This window comes from Nothobranchius furzeri, chromosome 13, assembly GCF_043380555.1.
Source record: "Nothobranchius furzeri strain GRZ-AD chromosome 13, NfurGRZ-RIMD1, whole genome shotgun sequence".
NCBI classification, from domain to species: domain Eukaryota; kingdom Metazoa; phylum Chordata; class Actinopteri; order Cyprinodontiformes; family Nothobranchiidae; genus Nothobranchius; species Nothobranchius furzeri.
The window spans coordinates 65,475,598-65,491,017 of record NC_091753.1 but is presented as its reverse complement, the minus strand read 5'-3'; the positions used below and the strand labels follow the sequence as shown (position 1 = coordinate 65,491,017).

The 15,420-nt window shown below is 44.7% G+C and overlaps 1 protein-coding gene across 1 annotated transcript in view; it reads right to left on the bottom strand.

The window, feature by feature from the left end:
* Positions 1 to 3,960: 3,960 nt before the first annotated feature.
* The window catches only part of LOC107396344 (gap junction delta-2 protein), a 43,043-nt gene continuing 31,583 nt past the window's right edge, over positions 3,961 to 15,420 (bottom strand). The window contains exon 2 of the mRNA XM_015976013.3: positions 3,961 to 11,620. Within this exon, the coding sequence (XP_015831499.1) occupies positions 10,771 to 11,620 (850 nt within the window). The 3' untranslated portion in view covers positions 3,961 to 10,770. The remainder of the gene's footprint in view (positions 11,621 to 15,420) is intronic.

The following is a 15,420-nucleotide window of genomic DNA, read 5'->3' as shown; positions in this document are numbered from 1 at the left end:
CATTGGCTAAAACCAACTCAAAATAAATGTGTTCTATACTTTTCAGCTGAAGACTGACGTTTTTAGACAGAATTTGGAGTTTTCAAAGAAAATGCATCAAAATGCAAAAATAATAACTACACATGTCTACAAAACTGTTAGACACTCATTTATACTGGTTATCAGCTAAAAAAAAGGTTGATTTCGATGTGACATGCTCTTTAACAGAATAGTCTCCCAATTTGGGATGGATAACAATAGCTTTTTAGAATATAACCAAGTTAAATCTATAGCTAAACAAAAATTTAAGCTTAATGAAGTAGAATTACAAACATCACCAAGGGTATTAGACTTCTGTAATCTGAAACACCCAAAACTACTGCCTAACGTTTATAAGACACTGTCCAAAATGGACAATACAATAGCACTCCTTATTGAAAAATGGGAGGTTGATCAGTCAGCTTTGACCAGAACTTCTGGCCCCAGACTTGTTTAAAAACAAAAAATGATCAGATATCCCATTTTAATTCAGTACAAAATTCTGCACAGAGTACACTATACAGGTCATTGGATGATCAGGATGGGGTTTGTGTCGTCTGACACCTGTACAGACTGCATAAATAACATTGCTAACAATTACATCCACTCACTGTGGACCTGTCCACCTGTCCAGGAATTTTGTGGTAGAGTATGTGAAGACCTGTAAAAGTGTCTGAAATGCCATATCCAAATTTCACCCTCTTTTTGTTTGCTGGGAAACCTGGACGATGTCCCAATTGAAACGCCTTTGGTTCACGAGGTTCTGACTGCCATATGCATCGCTAAGAAAACTATCCTCATAAATTGGAAAAATAGAGATATTGCATTAACCAGTATAGAAATATTTTGTTAGATCATATTACACTTGATATAGCCTCTGCTTCCACTTCAAATCAATCTCTCTGGGCTCCTTTGATCAGTTCCTTCACATAGCGATTTTAGGGGTTCGTTGATATTGTCCTGCAGGATGATGTGGGTGATGGGATGGAGGGTCTGAGTTTGGAGTATTCAAATGTTCCCTGGAGGTGAGTTCACTGGGGTCTGGGGGGCTGTTGCCCAGCTCTGGAGGTTCTTGGGTTGCCTTGGGGGGTGGACTACTGGCGGTTGTAAGTGGGGCCCCTTGGGGGGTCTTGACGGTGACCATGGGTTGCTGCCTGTTGGCTGCATCGCCTTTGAGTAGGTCTGGGTGGGGGCCTGGGGGCTCGGGGTGTGGGAGCGACCGGCCCCACATGGGGATCTGGGCGGGGCGTTGGGGACTGGGTCCTGACTTGTATGCTGCCGGGAAGAAGGCGGGAACATGTGGCAGTGCCTGGCCCAGGCTCTGGGGCTTCAGGTGGACCTTTGCTCCTCTGAAATAATAACAATTCTGTCCCATCACGGGGGAAGGGGGGGGGGGGGATGTCCAGGAGGGGGAGGACCCAACCTTACCTGAATGTCTCGTCTTACATATTCTGGAAGTTGTGCAAATGTAGGGATGGGAGTAGATATCCTGCTGGGGAGAGGCTGAGTTGGTGCTCTTGAATTCCGTGAGGCTCTGTGATGCTGCTGCTTTGGGCCCCGGCAAGATGGGCTGGGGTCTTCATGCCCTGGGTGGCATTTTGGGAACGGAGGTGCCTATTGGGGCCAGTCGGGGAGCTGGCTCCCTGGAGGGCTAAGCCCAACCAGCCATTCCTCCCAATCCCCGCATATTTTTCTCCTCCTGCTCCCTCACATCATCATACAATCATGCACATAGGACCTTGGGGGGTGGGCAAGTCAGGGGGTGTGGGTATGGATCCCATTTTCACATTCCTGTGGCAGCCTGCCCCCCAATTTTATTCGCGCAATAAACACTTCCACCAACGACATTCCACGCAAACACAAACTTAGGGCCTTGGGAGTGAGCACATTCAATGGCATTTGGCAGGAGGATCTTTCAGCCCCACCCCGAGTGTCGGTGTCCACTTCCAATTTTAAACTGCACTTAGACACAGAGGGCTGTGGGGGGAAGTAGGGCTGTGTGATGGCATCAGCTGGCATAGGCCAGATTATGCCTGCATTGCCCGCTCACCACAGCCATGGAATACACCTCATCAACACTGTATTGGAGCAGGCAGAGGGAGACTAGGGGTCTTAGCACACCTCTGTTGTCGCTTGGCTTCCCGGGGCTGGAGGTTAGGAGGGGGAGCTGGCCGTCATGATCTGGGGTGGTTGGTTGCTTTGCTCAGCGTTGGGCGGGGGTGGCTGCTCATCATCACCGCAGCAGAAAGAGGCAAACTCTGGTAACTGGTGATGGTTGTACCCTGTTTGCAGCAGTACCGGGACCAGAGTGAATAGGGTGTGTATGGGGAGCATGAGTGGGTGTCTTGCGTTCATTGTTGTATGTGTATGTGTGAGCATGAGGGAGGGTAGTGAGTGTGTGGGGGGCCTGCCGGCTGCTGGTTGTGGCCCCCAGGGCAATCCTCTTCTCCTCTTGAGAGGGGGGCTGGGGCTTCTTTGGTTGAAGTCTCCCTGGGGTCCCTGCACTCTAGGGCAGCTCCTGGACCTCTGGGAAATGGAGCTCCCTCCATCTCCTACATATTTTTGGGGGCAGATCTGTGGCCTCTCACACTCTATTGGACGCTCCTATAGAGAAACCTTACATATACAAGCGCGTGTACACACACAGGTGCTCACATGGTGCTCTCATAAGTATGGACTTGGGCACGTTCAACACGTCTTAAGGCTGTGGTTGGCACTTAATGCACTGTGATTTATAATTGTGATTGTTCAGTAAAACAATGTTGACTTTATATTTCCTCATCAGGTTGACGCAGTGATAGCTTTCTCTAGTTGTATTGTTGTGTGTTGTTTTTCTCTTTCTGCAGGTCTATAAGCAGACTCTTGTTCATCGTTGATTGTTTATTTTTGTGGAGCACCAACTTTCAACTTTCACCTTAAATGTCTGTATTCTGCTCACACTGGGACTTGTAGACTTCTGTCTCTAATGTTGTCATGATAACAGGAGAAGTGGGTATGCTGATTTAAACTCTGTGATGAAGGTAATAGTGACAGTTCTACAGGATCAGTGTCAGCGCCGGATGACCCCGTAGATGCTGAAGATCAGGTCTGATCTGGGTCTGAGTGGGAGGAAGATCATGAGGTGCATGGATGACTGCAGCAATAGCAGCAATGTGAAAGAACGAGGGAACAATGGTGATAATGATGGAGAATATGAATCCTCTGTATGTGTGTGTGTTTCAGGAAGTGACGCTGAGCTCCCAGCCATCTGTCGGCAGATTAATCCTGGCTGTGCTTAGAGATATTACCGGCTGGCTTATCGCCATGGCAACAAGCCTTCAATCCCAGTTGAGCAGAGCCACCATGTGACCTTGCTGAGGAGGATGGATGAGCACTGAACATACAAGCAACACAGGTTTCAGAAATTAGGGACATACCTGCACAAACTAAAATTGTGAGCAGTAGCATGTAGGATAATTTAGACAATTTAACACACACACACACACACACACACACACACACACACACACTCACACACACACTCTCTCTCTCTCTCTCTCTCTGAAAAATGTGGTTCATTCCTTTCATCAGTGACACAGTGAAAAGGATTTAATCCCATTGAAACCTTTCAGAGTCACCTGCTGAGTTCAGAAATGTCATCACGCCGCCAGCTGTGCTCTGTAAGGACTGTTTTCCATTTGCTATTTTTAGACCTCTATCAATACGAGCCAAAGCCACCTCTGTGCAGTTTTCTTCACACCACCAGTCTTTTTTTTCTACTTATTAAATCCCACCATTCTCGCAAGGTCACATGACCACCCACTCACGTTTTCTGCACACATTACTTAGTGAGCAGAAAGCACACAAAGGCAGTAACACACACACACACACACACACACACACACACACACACACACTTGTAGGTCACAAATGAGCAGGAAGAAGGCCAGTTCAGGCTTCATGTAACATTCAAGGTTTTATTCTGTCTTTACATACAGTACACCAGTCAGAAATATACAGGGAACCTTCAGCAAAGATCCGTTTCTTCTGCCATCTAACCTGCAGTCATGAAGGATTTTGTTTTTTAAATGAAGGTCACAAAGCGTCGGCATGTTTGAGTATGGAGTGCATAATTCCTGTCCATGGTTTTAACCTGAACACATCACTGAAAAAGGTCACATCTCTGCTGGAGAACTTCCCATCTTTCATGATCATTTAATGTTCATCAGAACAGCAAATACTGGCCACATTCCTTCTTGCTCCCCTCCTCCCTGAACGCACCACCCTTCAGGTCCAGCGATACGAGGCATGTTTAAATTCTTATTTGGTGTCTAAAACGCCATGAGACTTTTGGTATTGTACCAAATCTGCAGAAACACACGGGCTGGAAGCTTTAGCTGCACTCTGACAGAATCGGCTCCTAATGAGATCACATCATCATAACTGATATCATGGCAGATTAGTGGGATTTCCTGAATGCTGAAATGGTGAAGATTCAGCCCACGAGCACCAGTAGAAGACGGGGCTGGAGAGGGTGGGAGCAGTTCACTTCACAGTAAAATGAAATGTGGCGCACAACATCTGGTAAAAAGCAGCTTAATAGCTGACGTTTCTCCCATTAAGACTTGAAACAAGATGTCTGATTTCTAATTCAAATGCAAAATGCCTGACTGACTACGTATGAAAGTGATTAATTTTGGCACTTGCGTGCACGTTGAGCTATTTCAAAGTGGCGTGCAGAGTCAGGTTTGATTTGTTTCTTTTCAAAAATTATGGCTTTTTATTTTCTGATGGTAAAGCAGCCCTTGAATGTGAGGCGATGGGTGAGGTGAGGGTCACCAGCCGGCCGCTTAGGACTGGCTACATGATGTGATTAATAAATTAGTCTAGGTCCTTCTGGCAGCAGATTAAAGAGTAATAGTTGGAGCAGCAGGATGAGACCGCTCTTTGCATGGTGCGTTCCTGAGGAATCTGAGTTTGCTGCTGGAGTTTGGCGAAGGCTGCATCTCCTGCTGAGAAGGTCGCAGCCAGGCTCACTGGTTTGTAACAGTCAAGAGGAAAAGCTTGATTTGTGAGCAGGCTTGCGTTGCTACATGGGCTGTGGCTTAAACGTGGGCAGTAGTTTGCTGGATCTACGAGAATGTTTCCGAATGAATGCTTTTGATAGAAGAGTTCAGCCTCATAAAAAGCACAAGCGAGCAAACGCTCAGGCGGCTTCCTCAGCCGTACTTTCTCTATAAAAGAGACTGGCTTGTTTCATCAGCTGCGTTCTCATTCCTGAGTGAGCCGAATGTAAAATGTGCTCCGTCTAGCTGAGGATTAACTCGTACTCAGACGTTGTCAAACACACATTGTGCAGGAATGTTCTAGCATCTGACATCTAAAAGACTTTTACCTGTATTACTCTGTACCCTGTACTTTACATTAGATCATTTAAAGGTTATTAATAAAATATCTGTTTCGGCACATTTTAAAGGTCTATAATTGTGTGCAAAAGCAGGACAGTGGAAGTTTACACGTCTCTGGTTTGGTGTGTGTGCCTGTTCTGTACAGAAATACATTTGTAAAATACACACTTGGCATCAAGACACAACAGCGTCACTCCAGAGTTTGGACTATATAAAAGTCTTTCTTTAAAGGTTCTGTTGAAGAAAACATAGAAACATGCTTATAGCAGCCGTTACACATGCAGTTAAAAATCTTTGAAATGAACTCAACTTTGCATATAACTTTGGCAAGGGAGGAAACATGTGTTCTGCTAGTTTTATCATTCAACACTGTACCCTTGATTTAACACGTTAAAAAATTGTTCTTTTACATAAAAAAAAATCTTTTTTATATATGTCACTGCACGAAAAGAGCAACAGACAACAAACAAACCCACAAGTCAAAAGAGAAGCAAATGAGAATAAAGGTTGCATAATTCAATTCACACTAACAGAAAGAGAAGCAGATTCTGGAGAGTGGTGGACTGTCGGAAGAACCAGCCCGCCTTCATCTCTTACAGTGAAAGTGCAGGACTCAAGGGACTGTGTCACCACAGAAAGGCTTGGGTCACTAGTGGGCCATTCCCATCTGTACTGGGTCGGCCCGGGCCGGGTAGCCCCAGTCGGCCCCAGCCTGGCCCGGTTGAATCCACACATCCTTGCCTTAAGCCCATGTGGGCTGATTCTACCCACCAATCAGAGGCTTGCTCTAATGGAAGGTGTGAATTTGCTGTCAGCAGTGGGTGTGTTGGCCCTGGTCGGCCTGAAGCAGACCCCCTCGAGAAGAGGGCTGAGAATGAGCCTAGGTTGGCCCGGAAAAATACCAGGCCACCCAGATATGTAAACAACCTACGCTACCCGGCCCGGGCCGACCCGGTACAGATGGGAATGGCCCATAACATACGCTGATAAACTGAAGCAGAGACACAGTTACGGTGTCGGTACAAGATCTGCTTGGGTGCAAGATCGGCTCGGGGTCCGTCGACTGCCGATGACGTCAAAGTAGTTGGTTGGATGAACATGAACCTCACGGAATTACGTAATCACGTTACGTTGTTATCACGTTACGTTGTTATCACGTTACGTTGTTATCACGTTACGTTGTAATATCACGTTACGTTGTTATCACGTTACGTTGTAATATCACGTTACGTTGTTATCACGTTACGTTGGTCCAGGCAAATCTTTCTGTTGGAAAGATGGACAACTTTTACAAAGAAATCCATCATTACCTCTTTGAAAATACACTTTTAGCACAGAGCTGCATGTATATTAGGCCTGAACGATTAACTGCATGTGCAATTAAATTGCGATGTGACAAAAGGAGATTTTCTAATCGCAAAGGCTGCAATTTGGCAGCGAGTGGTTAGCGCAATGCTAATATACATGGAAAAACCCATAGGAATGCTAATGCTAATATCACATTATTACAAATTATGAATTAGAAACGTGCCAAATGATTACATTTGGAGTCTAATAGAAAGTAAAACTACCATCAATCAAATAAGTACAGACAGGTATTTTAGTAAAGCCAGAAAACTTTTAACTCCGGAGTTTTGGCTAGCAGCTATGAGCGTACCTGAACTACGCATGGACAAGACGTCAAAAACTCTAAACACAAAATACTTCAATAAACGGGACACACTTCTTTCCTGCAAATACTATTTCACAGGTGTTGCTAATACCTATGATCCTTCAAGGGATGTGCTCAAAGAGGAGTTCAACATTATGAATAAAATATAGTGTTTTATTCTAAAAATACCATTATAAACACAAACTTACATCTTTAGAAACATTATTTTAATAACGAAACTGCTAAATTCTTTCCAACAGTATAGATGTGTAGTGTATTTTGTCCGAGTGGGTTTGCCGTACTTTGACGTCATCGGCAGTCGAAGGACCCCGAGCCGATCTTGCACCCGAGCAGATCCTGTACTGACACCGGCCCTCTGTCTCCAACGCCTGTGTCTAATGGGCTCGACACACGGGAGGCGACATCGCCTCTCCTCCATTCATTTTCAATGAGACATGCGCGACAAAGCGATAATCGCGGGTCTCCCTCCTACTCAGCGAAACGTGAAAAACGTGCGTGTGAAATTTTGCACTCGTGCACGTGTCGTGCACAGGCGACCCAGCGACGCGATCCCAGAAAGTTTAGACATTTTCAACTTTTCATCGCTGTCGCTCGGACGAGGACCAATCGACGGAGGTTTCGTTCACTGACCAATGAGCGGACAGGATGTTCCGTACACCTCCGAGCAAACATGGAGGAGCAGTTGATTATTATTATGTTTTATAGTAAAATCAGAAGTAAGATTTCACATAACTCTAGCAGCACCTTGTGAAACATCATATCTACCGCTTTATTAACTCTGAACCGCTTCGATAACCTTAATTCCCTCCAACCTGACACAGCCAATCAAAACAACAGAAGTTTCGATTTCTCCATGGAACAGAACGCGTAGACGGCTTTGCCGCTGGCCGCTGCCGCGGGTCGCCTCCCGTGTGTCAGGTAATAAAAGCGACAGCGACGAATTTCGTTGATCGCGGTCGTTTGTCGCCTCCCGTGTGTCGAGCCCATAATGGGCAGTGAAAATGGTACTGAAACCAGTGGTGAGCTGTACTCTGTGCAGATTAGAGCTGTGTAGGAAGGGACTCCAGCAGGAGCCAGAAACAGCACAGGACACTGGCTTGGCTTTTAAGCCCAAGGTCAACATTTAAGCTTCCCCTTGAAGCACAGAAAGTAATGGGTAACTCTTGCTTTATTATTAGACATTATGGCATGTCTTGTCAGGGACGTTGCCCTTCGTAGTCTATGCAGAGGGACGCACCCATCCCACTGAGCTTCATAAACATTCTCAGAGGAAAGCTGGAGATTATCACCTGCAGGAATCCAGGCGATTATGACAGCGGGCGAGAACCAAGTCTGCAGCTGTGAGCCGGTGTTGCAGCTAAGATAGACATTTGTGACTTCAGTGAGTCTATAGTGCATGTTATATCACAGGTCAGAGACCAAATCAAGAACATTAAAAATGTTTGTGCATCAAAAATCCTTTTATTTACTGCTGATTAATAATAGTGACGCTTATTCGCTGTTATGTGATTTTATACCTTTTCATATGTTGCCCTGTTTTTTTACCACTTCAGCTCAATTTTTGGTTCTAATGCAGACTAGAACACATTAGACCGGCCCACGTTTAGAACCTTCACAAAGACCGATGTGAAAGGTCATTTCAGAAAATTTTTTATGTTTAATCAAGAATAAAATCAGTCAATTCTATCAAATGATTTTTGAACCAGCTGTCATTAAAGTAAAAACCAAAAGTAGCTTTACTAGTTTGATTCTTGTGGGTTTTGTCTCCTGAGTGTCATTCCTGTAAACACTTTCTGATATACAAAGCATCTCCTCTTGCAGGATTCCCAAAGGTTTTGCATGTTTGACAATCCATTGTTCTGATTGTTGACCTTCTGAACTATTGCCATATCTAGTTTTCAGGCTCACAACACCTTTGTCCTAAATCATGCATTAGTGCATCTCAGTGAGAGTCTGAAAGCACAATTTTTGTCCCAATAGGTCTTCCTGCAGTCTGCCACTCTTCTTCTCATCGGCAGTAATCACAGTGCACCACACTCTTTAGCAATCTCCATATTTTCCTCTTTTTCAAGTCATTCTCTTATTTTTTCCTCTTATAACGCATGCATGCTGAAGTCAAGAACAAAATGCAGAATGAATCCACTGAGATTCACGGACACCACTGTCCCTAGAGAGGAACCGCTCATCATTCAAGAAACACAGCGCTGTGTAAACATGCCCCAGGGCTCACAGACCCAAAGTGCCTGACGGTGTGCAGCTGATATGGACAGAAATCAAGGCTCTGCACAGGAAACACGCTACAGATGTTGTGCAACAGCTGCATTGATTTCAAACTGCAGCCAGTTCCCTTCAGGTTAAATAATTGTGAATTTAAATAAAAACAGTATCAGCTGCACATCCTCTCAGATCTCAACTACAAAGCCCCCCCCCCCAACACACACACTTCAGTAATCAGTCCAACTGGTGAGAAAAGTTTCACACTAAACAAACAAACACAAAGAATAAGACAGTTTCTACATAAAAAAACACGAATTCTTCCTCAGGCTGCTTGCAACGATAAATAAATCGATTTGGATAAATTCTAGATGAATAAACCGTTTTATTACCATGTGCTCTAAGTTACCGTTCCACTGGCCTGGATGGCGCCATGGCTTCTCCAAAAACAAAAAGTGATGTTTGAAATGTCGGTTTGAGTCTCAGCCCTGAAGGCGCAGTGGGGGTTGGTTTGTGTTCGAGGAGAAGATTAAACAAACTGTTCTCAAAAGTCTATGCTGCACAAGAGCAGAAGAAGTCATTTGTGTCGCTCCTCCATCGACCCAGCTGCCCGCTGTGGAGCTGGGGGGGGGGGGGGGGGGGGGGTGTTTATGGGTGCTCCTAGCTGTGTTTGTGTTGAGATCGTCTGGAGACAAAATCTTAAACATCGTCCGTCTTCTCTCCCGGGTTGGCTCAGGTCGATGTTCCAGTGAAGGCAAGACACGATGTTCAGAGGCAGCTCTTTTTGATTGTTAATCACAGATGAAGTCAAGTGGGAACAGAAAGCATTTCCTCTCTCCTCTACTTGGCCTCTCGTCTCATTTGTCCTCCTGGAGTTGGACGCTGTCCTTGTGTGTCCTCTTGCACCCAAACATGTCTTCATCCAGACAGTTGTTCCGTTACTCTTGTACTGATGTTGCTGTTCATTCTCCCTGCCACCCCCCCCCCCCCCTCGCTCTCAAACACACACACACACACACACACACACACACACACACAAACACACACACACACACACGAGTTGACAAAGTCCAGAAGAAAAGCACCATTGGATGCATCAAACGTCTCTGTTCTTTTTCCTGGAGAACAAAAAACGTTTTTCTTTATTGTCTCTTCCTCTCCAGTTCTTCCCAATCTTGTCTCATGATGGTTCTCATCTCAGAGAGAGGAGGTAATTAGTTTTTTTTAATTACCCCAAAAAAAACAAGACATATAAAATGGCAGGACATCACCTCATCAGATCTCTGTGTTATGTTCTCTCTTTGTCTCCTCTTCAGTTTCAAAGCTGCAGACTGTTTGTTTTTTACATTCTGTTGAATCCTGTCATCACAGAGGAAAGGTCAACTTACCTGACCCATTCCCTTACAAAATATAAATCATAAATATTCATTCTCTTTCTTGGAGATTCATCCAACTCCTCCTTTTTCCTTGTAGTCTTTATCAAACGTAGGCTGATTCACTGGACTGAGTGCGTCCCAAGTTGGGCGGCTGGGACAGATGTGCCATGTCCTTTTTCCTGATCTCGCAGATGGACTTCCTGCGGGCCTGGACACCCCTGATGGCGGCCTTGATCTTGCGCCAGCCCAGGTGGTTGAGCTCAGCCAGGTTGAGCACCACGCAGATACCACTAACTGCAAACATGAACACCAAGAAAACTGTTTTTTCTGTGGGCCGAGACACGTAGCACTCCACCTCCTTGAGACAGGGGTAGCGGTCACACTCAAAAATCCCAGGCACGCTGAAGCCGTAAAGGAAGTACTGGCCCGCCAAAAATCCGATCTCCAGAGCATTTCGAAACACCACCTGAATGATGTAAAAGCGGGAAATCCCTTCTTGCCGTCGAACCTTGGAACTCTTCCCGTGGGTAAGGCCCCGAGGAGCATTGGGGATCTCCTTCACTTCCAAGCAGTCGGGCTCTTCCTTCCCACTCACCCCATCCCCACCGTGCTGAACTAGAATTCCGTTTATGTTCCGAATCTTTCTAGCCCCATCCCGTCCTCCATAGTCCTTCTCCATAATGGGATAAAGGAAAGAGTAACGCCGGTCCCTCTGCTTGGCCGACTGATGGACAGAGTAGGTGATAAAGCAGAGACTGGGCGTGCACACCAGTATAATCTGGAACACCCAGTAGCGAATGTGAGAGATTGGGAAGGCTTTGTCGTAGCAGGCCTGGTTGCAGCCTGGCTGTAGAGTGTTACATATGAACATGGTTTGCTCGTCCTCGTACACCGTCTCTCCAACGATGGCCACAATAAGGATTCGGAAGATCACCACGACCGTCAACAAGATCCTAAAGGGAGAAACACATGGAGTTGTGTGTTAGTGGATCCACAAATCGTGATATAGACGAAGAACTGTTACACATTTCACATAAACTGTAACAAAATAAAAGTTTGTCAAGTAAGTGAATGAAAAAACACAGCAGGATAATTATTTAACAGCAGTCTCTGAATTTTCAGACACCCCGTTTTTCAATACCCAAGGACGCTAGTACGCTCTTGTGTACTTGTCAGGTATATTCATGGCTAGTACAGCAGAAAGTCCGTTCTACCGAGTACGGGAGTACGAGGATGGCATTTGGAAGAGAGCCATACTCCGCTGTGTCATGGAAACTAGCGCTGCTACGGTGAACATTAAACAACCTGACATGCAATCCAAAGGGTTCAAATGAGGGCAACTGGACTTCTTGAAGACGTTTTGCTTCTTTTCTAAAGAGCTTTGTCAGTTCTAACAGGAATATGAGAGTCCAGCTTATAAACTGTAGCTGCCTGTTGTTTTTTAACGAGCCGACGTCATTTTGACAGGAGATTAGCTAAATAGCATTTTGAGGGATTTGGAACAGTACTAGGGCCAGCATTGATGACGTTTTACAAGGACACACGAACACAAGTTCAGACGAGTACATATATTGAGAAACTGCCACAGCAGTTCTGTAGGGAGCCATCTTGGCTGTTAGGAAGAGAATCCATTCATAAAAAATGTTTCGCAAACAATGTCTTACATACGTAAATCACCTAGCCTAGTGAACTAGACCAAATTCTTGCTTTGCAAAGAATGGTCTAGGCATGCTCCATTGGAACCTCAGCAGCTCCTACCAGGACTCTGGCTAGCCAATCACAGCTCTGTAGAGAGGTTTCAAACACATAAAGAGCTGTGATTGGTCCATAATGGTAGGCCAATCATAGTGCTCTATCTGCTTAGTGAACAAATCACAGAGCTTTATCCGCTTTGTGGGCCAATCAGGGCACTCTATATGCCTGGTGGGTGGGATGATGCAACAGAGTGAAACAAGAGTATGTCACATTCATTGTCCAATAGCATGCGGAGATCATTTGAAAGACAACGGTAGAACCCGCCCCACAACCGAGAGCCGTCAATGGAGCGTGGCCAGACTAAATAATACATTTATTTAGTCTGGCTTGCCAGGCTATAAATCACCCAGAGAGAGTTGAGAAATTGGAGAGAAACTGTGTGAACAGAAAGAGAAAGAGCTCATAGCTATGATTATGTCAGAGCAAACGGCTAACACCATTAGCAGTGACCATTAGCACTACTCAGCGTGACTTGGATGGGTGCAGTTCGGTTTGACAGCCTCTTCCAACAACTTGGTTTGGTATTTTCCCCCAACTCTTCAGTACCTGCTTTGTTGTGTCTGGTGGCCTTAAACTCTCCTGTAACATCATCAAACCTCTGATGTCCTCTGGGCTCATTCTAGACATGCTAGCTCCTTTTAAATCAAATTATCGCTGGTTTGGATCAACAAAAAATAAACAAACATGTTCCAGTTATAAAATGAGGTATCAGTCATAGTTGAAATCAACTCAAAGGCCTGAACCAATCCTTTGATTAAACTGCATGAATTTAATTAAATCCTCAACTGATGCATGAAGTGTTTGGCTGTTGTTTAGCTCTGTTAGGGTTAGGGCTTGTTTAGCTGAATGCTATCTAATATTTAGCATAATCAGGAATTCTGTTGTGTGTTTTATGGAATTATCATACCATAGCACTTTGTTTATCAAGCGCATTTCAATACAGCATGAGAGCCGACCAAAGCGCCTTACAAACCGTACAGAAAGCAGTACTAAAACATACATCATATCATAAAACACAGCTAGGGGTAAAACATGTAAAACTGCCAAAATGGCTATTCTAAAATGAATTCAACATAATGAAAAATATTAATAAAAACAACTAAAAGTAATCATTTAACAAGAAACAAGTCAAGACGTAAAAGCCAAGTCATAAGAATGTGTTTTCAGTCATGACTTGAAGGCCGCAAGATGTCGACTGACGGATCGTAAAAGGTACAGCATTCCACAGAACAGGTGCCACATGTACAGGACCACACTCCCGCCTCATTTTATAGATCACTGGGGGGCGGGGGCGGGGGGGGGGGGGGGTGCATTGCATCATGGGGTCTACCCACCTCAGTGAGCGCATTGGTCAGCCAGGTATGTTGGTGCCATGCCATTTAGTGCTTTCAAAACAAAAACCAAACCCTAAACAGGACAGGGAGCCAGTGCAGACTCATCAGAATTGGTGTCACATGAGTTCGCCGACTTGTGTTGGTCAAAAACCCTGCTGCTTAATTTTGGATCAACTGCAGCCTGTTTAAGGCCGAGGCAGGCACGCCGACAAGTAGTGAGTTAGCATAGTCCGACCGGGATGGAATGAAGGCATGAATCTCTGACTCCAAATGCTCTCGTTTCTATATTGATTTCACATTGAATTGTGACAGACATGAGAATGGTGGCATCAACAAGTCAACTCCATGCTGTGATTTTGTTCTCAGGAACTGAACAAGGTTGATTCACTGTGCTGATTGAAATCACCTGGTTTAGTTGCTGAACTGAATAATACCAGCAAGGAGATGATACCGCAATTCCCCATCTCTGAATTATTAATAATATTATTGAACTATAGAACAATAAATGTAGAATACAAGCAAAAACAAAAGCTACATACTAAAGAAGAGTTGATACTGCAGTTAGGTGTTGCTATGCAAACACATGAACAAGTAGAATAAGACAGTAAATTTAATTCAATTCAAGTTTATTTATAAAGCGCCAAATCATGACAAGAGTTGTCTCAAGGCACTTCACATAGTAAACATTCCAATCCAGGTCAGTTCATTAAGCCAATCAGAAAAACGTTCCCTAGGTGTGTGTGTCCTCCAAACACACCCACATCACCCCGCTTCTCCTCCAGCTTCACTGGCTACCAGTAAACTTCAGGGTTCATTTCAAGATCCTGGTTCTGGTCTATAGGGCTTTACATGGACAAGCACCATCATATATTGGTGATCTTCTTAGTGCCTACACCCCCAGCAGGTCCCTGAAGTCCAGTGACCAAAGCCTACTGGTTGTGCAGCACCACACTGTCAAAGGTGACATACTGTGGCCCCCAGACTCTGGACATCTCTCCCCCTGAGCCTGAGATCAGTGGACTCAGTGGTCTCCTTTAAAAAGCAGCTGAAGACTCACCTGTTCAGGCTTTGGTGTGACCTTCATCACCCTCTCCTTGTTCTGCTCTTATTCTGCCTTTCTCAGGAACCACTCATTTCCCTCTTTCCTGTTCATTTTCTCTCTCCATTTTCTTACATTATTTTTCTTTTCAACTTTTAAACATATTTTTAGTCATTTCTGAAATCTTTTTATACTTTAAAGTTATTTTTTGTGAAGCGTCTCATGATTTTTATCTTGAGAGGATCTATATAAAAGATCGTCTTCTTCTTCTTATATAAGGAACCCAGCAAATTGCATCAAATCACTGACTAGAGTCAGAGTCTTTACAGCAATCCTCATACTGAGCAAGCATGCAGCGACAGTAGAGAGAAAAACTCCCTTTTAACAGGAAGAAACCTCCAGAGAATCCTGGCTCAGTATAAGCAGCCATCCTCCACGACTCACTGGGGATCGAGAAGACAGAGCGCACACACACACACACACACACACACACACACACACACACACACACACACACACACACACACACACACACACACACACACACACACACACACACACGTTACATTGTGATTTCTTAGTAAATATTCTATTTGATGAGAGATAAACTTAATTGTATTTATCC